Raw genomic sequence first — 10,899 nt, 5'->3', positions numbered from 1 at the left:
ACCAAGAGGAAGATGATTTTTCATCAAAAATAATCATGAGTGATGAGGCCCATTTCCATCTTAGCGGGTACGTAAATAAGCAAAATTTACTCTTCTTGGGCACTGAAAATCCGTGTGTAACCCACGAAGAGCCATTATACCCGCTCAAAGTCACTGTATGGTGTGCTGTTTTCGCTGGAGGAGTCATCGGACCTTTTTTCTTCGAAGACGTCGCGGGCCAAACGGTCACTGTGAATGGCGAGCGCTACAGAGCAATGATCAACGAGTTCTTTTTGCCGCAACTTGATGAATTGGGATTGGAAATCATGTGGTTCCAACAGGACGGTGCAAAAGCACACACTGCACTTGCCACAACCGATATGCTGAAGGATGCATTTCCCGGGCACCTAATCTCCCGTTTTGGCGATTTGCACTGGCCAGCAAGATCGCCTGATTTGATCACTCCAGACTTCTTTTTGTGGGGCTTTTTGAAGTCGCGGGTTTATGTCAACAAGCCTCAGACTCTTGCAGCTCTTAACGACGATATCCGTCAAGAATGTGAGGACCTATCGCCGGCAGTTTTGGCCAAAGTGATGGAAAATGCCATAAAAAGGGTTCAAATGGCAATCAACTCTGGCGGCGGATATTTACATGACATCATATTCTCGACTTGATGTAAAAAAAATTAAAAGACCAAATAAAAATAATCCACAAGAAGAATCAAAGTTTTTGATTTTTTTTTAAATTACAGCCAAAAACCATCGCAAGGTTACTTTTGCGCCACCTGTATAATACCATCTTCCAATACCAAGTATAGGAATTAGGCTTACCAACTCGATTTCAATTAACATGTGCTGCACACAACTGAATCGAAATGAAGAATAAAGATTTGATCACCACCAAACAGACACGGTCTGCTTTTCTTCTAATATAGACATACATACATGGGTACACTGGCCCTATACATTAAGAAATAGCAGCGATAAGTAATTGCAGTAATAACTGAAAATAATTGCAGTAGCCAGTTAATTTGTACTGCAATTTTACTGATAATGCAAAGAATCGTAAACCACCAAACTTAACAGGCCGGTTTATTAACTACAAATATAACAGAAATTTGCTTCATCTATATTATATCGAGTTGAATGCGCCCAAAAAGTTGCGCGCTAAAACTAGAAAATCGAAATCGGACAACTGAAAGATACCTTTAAATGTGAAAGTTATGTGCCAACTCCTGGGAAAGATAAATAAATAAAAGTAAAAATTCTACTTTAAAAATGTTCATGACCTCACCCGTGGTATTATTTACAGTTTTTTCCTCTCTGTTTGCTTGTACAATTGCCAGGTTCCTAACCATCGATAGATTCTAGGTATTTCATGTTGGCTTATTTGTCAACTTTTAGTACACAAACTTGGTAAATTCGGTACTATATTTAAGACACCACTACATGCATATGTGAACTTGTATACCCTGCAATAAAAAATGGAGGCGTTCTGCCAAATATTTGATTCTTTACTACACAGTTTACGACTGCTTCCAAACTAGTATAAAACGGATGCAGAGTAAGACAGTTGGTACTCAGTGGCGTTGCTGGCTATACGAGTATTACCCCGTAGGTATGGCTTACGCCAAAATGATATGCTTTGTTTGTATGTATTGGTATGTTTACATTTGATTACTGATTTTGACGTGATGCTTGGACCAAACGCAAAAACAAATACATGTAGGGTTTTACTTATATGTGTTTGCTGTCACCTGTAATAAATTCGCCTTGGCCTTATCTCTATCGTCCGAGCCTGTTTTTTATGCGCTTAAACACATTTTCGTTCTCTCAAAAGATTGTGAAATTAACAGGCCAATAAATTTAAAGATTATTTCATGTAATAGAAGTAAAGTTAAATGAGATTAATTGAATATTAATGATTTTGCTCAACCACATTATTATTATTGTGATTTGCTGTTATTTCGCCGGTCGGGAACGCAAAGTGTCGAAAATTTTCCAATTCGTGCCCGTTTTTTCTTGCCAAGAGCTGTTTTCAAAGATCGGCTCCATTTTCTTATATTTGTTTCGGTTTCAATAACAACTATATTTCCGAAGCAATATGTCTATGGTCTTAATCCACTCGATGGGGCTGCCATCTTAGATTTAGCTGGAGAGAACAACATTTAAAGGTCAGCCGCTTGCTACAAGACAGAAGCGGTTTGCAGCGGCCCACTATACAGGGTTTGATTGAAAAGTAATGAGCCTTTTTTTAAGTAGTTTTATTAAACCTTTTGGCTTATACAACTAATATTCTTCAAACTAGGACCCCTGAGCGTCAATACACCGCTGGTAGCGGTCCTTCCACTGCAGGAAACACTTTTCAATTCGGCTGTCACAGTTTTTGGACCGCCTCGATGGAGCCGATGGAGTCCCCTTCAGCTTTTTTTTCAGGCGCGGGAACAAGAAGAAGTCTGAAGGGGACAGGTCTGGGCTGTAGGGAGGTTGGGGAAGCACCGGAAGCCCCATCTTGGCCAATGCAGAGGTGCAGAGGAAGGCGGTTCACATCTTCGTCTGTTTGCGTCGTCGAAGGCCTTCCAGATCGCTGTTCGTCTTCGACGTCACCCGGCCTTCCTTGAACGACTTGTCCCACCGTTTTACCTGGGCAGTGGACAGAGATTGGTCCCCGTAAGCCTCCTTGAGTAACCCAATGGTTTCAGTACTCGTTTTGTTTAGCTTTACGCAAAATTTGATAGAGTAACGTTGCTCCAACGATCGCTGCATTTTCGCCACTGCAAAATCCTAGCACACTTTTTAAACAGCTTTCACGCGCGGAGCGATGTTGACTGCACCGCTGTTTCCAGCGAACTGGGACCGGTTTCCAGTGGAAGGGGAAGGTCTAACGATCATTTTCCCCTACCAGCCGATTCGGTTGATCGCTTGGCAGACGTTCCGCGCGGGAAGGTTCATTACTTTTCAATCAAACCCTGTAGAACAGACGCTGCGGAAGGTTTTTGGGCTTCATGCCAACTCGAAGGCGGCATCTTCTCGTTTTCAGTTTTTTAATTAGAGGAGCGTAGTGCCCAGTTGACACCTCTACTAAAGTCTGAGCAGCCGCTGCTTGTCGAGGAATTCTTATTTGTTATTTCTAACTTATTCCGCAATCTGAGACCCGTCCGATAGCCTGCAGCTTGGCTTCCACAGAAACATATTCCGTGATGACCGACTCAATCACATTAGCAGCCTTGAAAATAGTTGACCAGAAGGAAGTTGCTTCGAAACTAGCATATTTAAATTTGTCATTCAGCGCTTAGTAAAACTTACTTTAATCGTTAAATGAGAAAACGGCCATAAAAATAATTCAAGTGGCCGCCCTTTGGCAAGCAATGGCAAACCTCCGAGTGTATTTCTACTATGAAAAAGCTCCTCATAGAGAATATTTGCCGTTCAGAGTGGGCTTGAAACTGTAGGTCCCTCCATTTGTGAAACATCATCAAGACGCACACCACAAATAGGAGGCGCGCTAATTATTTTTTCTTTCTATTCTGTTTAATCAGCTTTGGTGTCCGCGATAGTAGTTTTGTATTTTCTAGCCAAAGAATTGTACTGGCATCGCTTTATAAAGTCAGTTGTAAGCTTTGTGTGGATAAACATGGTATTTGGCCGAGACCTAGCGTTAGCTCTTAAGGAACTAGTTCGAGACTAGTTCTACGCTAACAAGTTTTACTACAGGGTAGCAATAATTTGGGTGCTGGTACGAGTATAAGTATAAAATAGTTCACTAAGTGCTAATTGTTTGCTCATACAAAAAATCCCGAATATACAAATTATAAAAATGGGCTTCAAACAAATAAAAGGAAACAAAGTTAGACTAAAATGATAAGGTGAGAAAATGTAAATAAATTAATAAGAAAATGGAGCTTGCGGTCAGAATAAAAATTATCACAAAATGCATTGCTTTTGATTAACAACAAAATATATAGCATACAAAAAAAGCTGTATTTTCTGGAAATTCAACACTCTTTATTATTCGCTTTAACACTGAATTACTCATAATAATATTTACAATTTTCAATAGTTTCGATAGTTCCAAATTCGTCGCTTTATTTCGAATTAACCAAGGGTTACAAAGTCACATATCGCTTTCAATTTCGCTCAACACCAACCACCGCCACCCAAAGCGCCTAGACCGCCAATGCCGCCGATGCCACCACCACTAACACCACCATATCCTAAACCAACGCCACCGCCATAACCGTAACCGCTGCCATAGGTGGCCCCATAGGAGATTGGCGCTGGAATTGGAGCCGCTATCGGAGCTGCTACAGGAGCTGAAATGGTTGACACCACAGGCGTTACAACCGCCGACGTGGCTACACCTCCGTTCGCATAACCGCCACTGCCATAACCATATCCACCATAGCCTGTGCCGTAGCCGCCACCGTAACTACCGCCACCGGGCACCACTGTCACTTTAATCACTTTTACCACATTTTCACCACCATTGGAGTAGGGCGTAACACCATAGCCACCGTTGTATCCACCGCCATAACCATAGCCGCCTCCATAGCTGCCTCCGTAACCACCTCCATATCCTGGACCATAGCCAGGACCGTAATTGCCGCCACCATATCCGCTGCTGCCACCTCCAACTGCCGAGAGCAGCGCCAATTTACCAAAAGTCGCTTGACTAGGCACTATGAGTGCGATTAAAGCAACTGCACAAATATGGATCTTCATTATAGGTTAATTATTCCTAATCCTTTGTTTGAGGTAGAGTGTGTAGTGTGACAGGTGATTCCTTTTTTGTGCGGCTCTAGGTATACCTGCTAATCCACTGAAGAATGCAACTTGACTGATGCCGTCCAATGACCACCAATCTCCATTTATACAAATATTCAACACCGTCCAATCGTTTTTTTCGTTTGAGACGGAAACAAAGCTTGTATTGTTCTATCTAAATTTGGCCGTGTACTAAAACAACGGCCACCAACAATTGAGTCTCAGTTACGCCCAATGAGCCTCTAAATATTAGCAGGCAAACAAAAGTTTAAAGGTAAACAAAACATAAAAAATTGTCAAACGTCACCTGATCGCTTCTTCTTCACTCAAACTGTAGAGGTAGGATTTCGGTTGGTGTGACCGCTAGAATAGCAATTCAACTTGCTTCTTCCGAACGTCGTTGGTTTTGTTGTTGGTGGTGTTGCTTGTGCCGTTTCGGCTGGTCAACGTCTTTCAATGGAATTAACACTTTCGCTCGCTGTGAACTGTTTAGTGTAGAACTAAACGGTTTCACATTTATTTGAACTGTTAAGTGCAATTTTTATTTATTCTGGATTTACTCGTAATATTTCTTTCCACTTATTTTCTCTAAATTACTAATCAGTTCGTTATGTTTTTCGCAGAAACTGTTACTGAGGTAAACTGATTGATGATAGATAACTGTATATGTAGTTGCATTGTAAATAGTAAAGAACATTTTTTACTAGATTTGGATGCCTACTTGGTATTGCCATAAATTCTGTGACAAATTTTGCAATGCTTGTGGGGAGAACAAATTCGCAGAAGAAATCTCTGTTGCATTCTCTACTACGATTGCATGCTGTTGTGGTAGCAGCCATTTCAACGTTTTGTTCTACTCTAATTCAAACGAGTATTTTGTAAAATGCCTTTACAGCCTTTTGGTAATGGCAATGGTTGTACGGGCTAGGCCAAGACCTTTATACACTGTTGGCATTGAAGTTTAAAAACTTTTTGGAGTAATTAAGGCCGCTTGTGCCGCTCCAGTGCTCACTGATTTTAGTTTGGATACATTTTTTGGTTTCCTGTTTTATATTATTTTTGTTTAAGCCGAAAAATGTGGTTGGTCCAATAAATAGCCCTTCTGCCCCTTTTGGGTATAAAAGCCTGCCTTCACGTTTCCTTTGTGTCCCTCATGTCCTGGTACCTAAATCAGTGAGACCTGATTATGGCCTAATATGAGTGGCCAGTTTGTTTAATGCATTGTTACACTCTATTAGGACTTTTGACTTGAATGTGAAGCTATTCAAGGTTTTGAGAACCGATTGGCTTTCCGAAAGTATTTTAATTCTTACTTTCTCGAACCCTTTTTTGGATATGATTCCCACTGTTTCCATTATGGCGAAGAGCTCCGCATGGAAAATCGTGGTATCTGCACTTAGTGTTAGGGATTTGTGTACTCTAGGCCCCACTATTCCTGCTCCTACTCCTTGGAGTGTTTTGGAACTATCTGTGTATTTCCAGCCTTTTACAAAGAAAGAGATTTTGGTAATTACGAGTATGAATGAAATCGAACCAAATTATGCTGATTCGTAAGATAAACATGAAGTTCGTGAAACATTTAATGAAGATTTACTGAGCGAACTCTATCTAGACGATGAAATAATTATTGACGAGGTAATACAATACATAATAATTCCATGTGAGCTTAAGGGAGAACGCCACTGTGCGGGGTAAAAAAATAGTCGATTTTTGGGAACTTTTTTTGTAAGTAGGAATGATTATTCAAGGATATGCATTAAATTATGTTGATGTAAATTTTTATCACAAAATATTGAAAATTGACAAATTTATGTAAATAAACGTTACGAGTTAAAAAAAAATTACGTTATCTGGTGGCAGCGATACAGCAATGAATAATCATCTGAAACCAAAAAACCAAAAATTTGATTAATCTACATAATAGTGGCTATCGTTGTACGTAGCTGATTTTTTTTTTTTTTTTTTTTGACAAAATGGTGGTGACTTGAATTTCGATGTGTGTTTTTCATAATTTTTTTGATTTTCAGCAGGCCCCAAAAAATAGTTATTTTCAAAATTTTGCAACGATAGCTAATGCGATAACAAAAATTTTGAAAAAAAAAAATTAAAATCGGTTCATTAGTCTTCGAGAAATCGTTGCCACCGTATCAAAAAACAAAGTATCGTTTCGTTTGAAATAAAGCAGCGCTACGGGGCCGAACCGACGGGCGCTCACTTAAGTGCACATAGAATCGAGAATAAAGCGAATTTCACTTTAAAATTTTTACTACATTTTCTTGAGTAGTTATACTAACAATTTATGCAAAAAAAGTCGATTTTTTTTAATTTTCACAGTGGCGTTCCTCCTTAAATTTTGATAAAACTTTTGATGGCAATGATTTAGAGCTAGAAGGTGATAGATTATCTGATCAAACATTTGTATTGACCCCAAAAGCGAAAATTAAATGGAGACGAAGAAAATTGATGAATCTGGTTTTCACTTCATACCAGATTTTCAACAATAATTAAATGTTCTGAGTGTCAGATATTTTTTATGAGGTGCTTTTTCATGGCAAAAATACACTCGGAGGTTTGCCAATGCCTGCTGACGGGCGACCGCTATTAAAACAAAATTTTTCTTCAATTTGGTGTTTCACGGAGATTCGAATCTACATAATCCGAATGGTGAATGGTAATCACGCACCAACCCATTCAGCAACGGTGGGCGTCCAAATTAAAGCACCGCGTTTTGAAACAGCTAAAATTTGTGAAATAAAAGTAATAATTGAATTGCAAATAGCCATGGGTTGCATGCAGCTTGGTAGAATGACATCATTTTGGAATCCCGCACTTTCGATAGCGCTTTTTAAGACGATGCCGGTGAAACGCTCTAGACAGTTACGCCTAAACTCACATTTCGTTGACAATATGTTGATGTCTTCTAATTGCAATGGTATGCTTTTTAAAAATTCATCCTTTGATTGAAACAATTAAAAAACTGCTGCCAAAAGGAACCTGTGTAAGAAGAAATATGTAACGATGAACAAATTATACCATCTTAGTGAAGCTTATCATGAAAAATATACCATCCTTGAGGTATACAAAATTACGTCCTGTATGGAAAATCGGTGTTTCTATATGAATTCGAACTATATCAAGGTGAAAATACTAACCTCGACGAGAATTTAGTCCACACTCTAGGCTTTTCTTCCGCAATAGTTCTTCATTTATGTAAAAGCTTAACTAAATCTAGCCATAATCTGTATTTCGGCAATTTACTTTACATTTTTTACTCCTATAACTTGCTGGAAATATTATCAAAACGTAATAAATCTAAATGCAGCGGGGACTGCTCGAGTAAACAGATTTGGTCGGACTATATTGTCATCTGATAAAGATATTATGACTGTTTGGTAAGCACGGACGGAAAAATTTGCATATTAAAATGGCTGTATAATAAACCCATTTACTTAGCCATTTTTTTCGAGCTTCTTAAAAGTACCCTATTGTCTTCTTCTTCTCGATTGGTGCGATAACCGCTTACGCGATTTCGGCCGAGTTTATAGCACAGCGAGCCAGTCGTTTCTTCCTCATGCTAATCGGTGCCAGTTGGGCACACCAAGTGATGCCAAGTCCTTCTCCACCTGATCGTACCAACCCAGAGGAGGCCTCTCCTTGTGCTACCTACCGCATCGAATACTTTCAAAGCCGGGGCGTTTGTATCTATTCGGACGACATGACCCAACCAACGAAGATGCTGGATCTTTATTCGCTGCACTATGTCTCTGTCGTCGTGAAGCTCATACAGGTCAAATGTTCCATCGCCTGCGATATTCGCCTTTGCCTAAGTGCAAAGGTCCAAAACTCTTACGCAGAATCTCTCAAATACTCCAAGCGTCGCTTCATCGGATGTTGTCATCGTCCGAACTTCTGCGCCATACGTTAGGACGGGCATGATTAGAGTCTTGTAGAGTGTTAGTTTTGTCCGTCGAGAGAGGACTTTACTACTCAGTTGCCACTTAGTCCAAAGTAGCACTTGTTGGCAAGAGAGATTCTACGTTTGATTTCAAGGCTGACATTATTTCCTGGTTCCTAGGTAAACAAAGTCTGTACTTCAAGGATTTTTTTAGTAAAGTTAGCTTATTATATGCTAGTTAATGGGTTGTAGAAGCTATAATATTGGGAATTTCGACATGAAAAATTCTTATGATACAGGGTGGCGCACGAATCGTGCTACAAAAACAAAACGTAATAACTTTTTTTCTGTGTGAGTAATCGGCTTTTTTTTTTATTTTGCAGATTAGTATTTAGATTTACAAAAAATGGAGGCTTCGGATACCGAAAAGAGGATTTGGGTAGTGCAGCGGTACCATGCTTTGCAGTCCATCATTTCCGTCCAAAGGGAATTTAGGCGGGAGTTTGGCGGCACTCCCCCGAGCAGATGGACCATTATGAGGCTGGTGAACATGTTTGCTGAATCTGGAAGCATCACACGCAGACCGTACCATCGAGATCCCATGTTCGGGTCGAAGCCACAATCGCGGCTGTAGCATCGTCAATTCAGGCAAATCCAAGAGTTTCGACTCGTAACTTGTCGGCGCAAATTGGAGTTAGCAGACGGTCATTGCAGCGGATAGTTCATGATGACTTAAACTTGTTTCCGTACAAAGTTCAAATCACAAGCAAATTAAACCCTCTGGATTTGCCTATTCGCCTGGAATTTTGCCAAAAAATTATTGAAATGGCCGAAGAAGACAACAACTTCATAAATTGCTTGTTTATGTCTGATGAGGCCCATTTTGATCTAAACGGCAATGTAAACAAGCAAAATTGCCGTATATGGAGTCAATCAAATCCGCAAATACTCCATGAGATGGAACTGCACCCAGAACGAGTCACAGTGTGGTGCGCAGTTTCATCAAGGTGCATTGTCGGGCCATACTTCTTCGAAGAAAACGGTGTACCAGCGACTGTAAATGGGGACCGTTATTTAAACATGTTGAAGGAGTTTTTTTATCCAGAACTGCGGCGAAGACGTATCCCTTTTAACAGCATTTGGTGCCAACAAGATGGAGCAAATGCACATATAGCCAGACCGGTTATGGGGGAGCTCCAACGAAAATTTATAAATAAATTGATATCCAGAAATTCCACTTTCCGCTGGCCCCCAAGGTCACCTGACCTCACTGCACCAGATTTTTTTTTATGGGGTTATTTCAAACAAGAGGTGTATAAAGCAAAACCAAGTAATTTGACTGAATTGAAGCAGTCCATCACAACAATAATTGAGGCGATCCCGACTACAACCCTTCAGTGCCCAATGAACAATTTTCTCATCAGGTGTCGCATATGCGTGAATGAGCATGGAGGTCATTTACGTTCTATTATTTTCAAAACTAATTAGTTACATAAAATAAAATTGAATTATCTATACAATAAAAAAACAAAATGTTAAATACATTGATTAGAAAAAAAGTTATTACGTTTTGTTTTTGTAGCACGATTTGTGCGCCACCCTGTACTACATATACTTTCGAAATATCGAAAAAATATGATTTTTTAAAAATTTTGGACGGATGTAACCCCTTAATGTTCAGGGGGGTATAAAACTTAACACAATGCTTTTTTTTCAAAGAAAGAGGGAGTGGCCCGAGAGAGAATGAGAGAGAGAGACCCGAGATACAATGAGAGAGAGAGGGAAAGAATATATATCTAAATAAATTCACAAAATTTGCAGAGAATACAAATAAACAAAATTTACAAAAAACGGAGAAGGGTCGGCCGGTGTAGGTAAACGCCGGACACAAACCGTGGCAACAACGCGCACTACTCCGAGCATTTATCACCCGTGCAAACGCAACGATTCCAGGACCGCAACAACGGCACAAATTACCGCAACGCAATAAATCTGACGCCGGAATTGATAGCACTTTATACATAGTACGAACAAGCACTAGCCAGGAAACGGAAACAAGCACAAAAAAAAAAAAAAAGCCAACAAAATTGGGACCAAAAAACGCCCCAAACATTACGCACCAAGGAAATATAACTCCAAAAAGTAGGCACCAAAAATATATTCCTACAAGTTTGCATCAACAAATAAGCGCCAAAAAAATTGTGACTAAAAACACCCCAAACAGTAGAAATATAACGCCAAAGAAATATAACGCCAAAAAGT

The 10,899-nt window shown here is 39.8% G+C and overlaps 1 protein-coding gene across 1 annotated transcript; it reads right to left on the bottom strand.

Annotated features, from left to right (window-relative positions):
• Window positions 1–3,961: 3,961 nt before the first annotated feature.
• Window positions 3,962–5,249, bottom strand: LOC128856398 (acanthoscurrin-1). The gene has a single exon (XM_054091696.1). The coding sequence runs from the start codon at window positions 4,698–4,700 to the stop codon at window positions 4,116–4,118; it is 585 nt and encodes a 194-aa protein (XP_053947671.1). The 5' UTR covers window positions 4,701–5,249; the 3' UTR covers window positions 3,962–4,115.
• Between the last annotated feature and the right edge of the window lie 5,650 nt (window positions 5,250–10,899).

The sequence above is a fragment of the Anastrepha ludens genome, chromosome 3, assembly GCF_028408465.1.
Source record: "Anastrepha ludens isolate Willacy chromosome 3, idAnaLude1.1, whole genome shotgun sequence".
Lineage (NCBI taxonomy): Eukaryota > Metazoa > Arthropoda > Insecta > Diptera > Tephritidae > Anastrepha > Anastrepha ludens.
The sequence above is the reverse complement of the archived record's forward strand: the minus strand, read 5'-3'. Positions and strand labels throughout refer to the sequence as shown.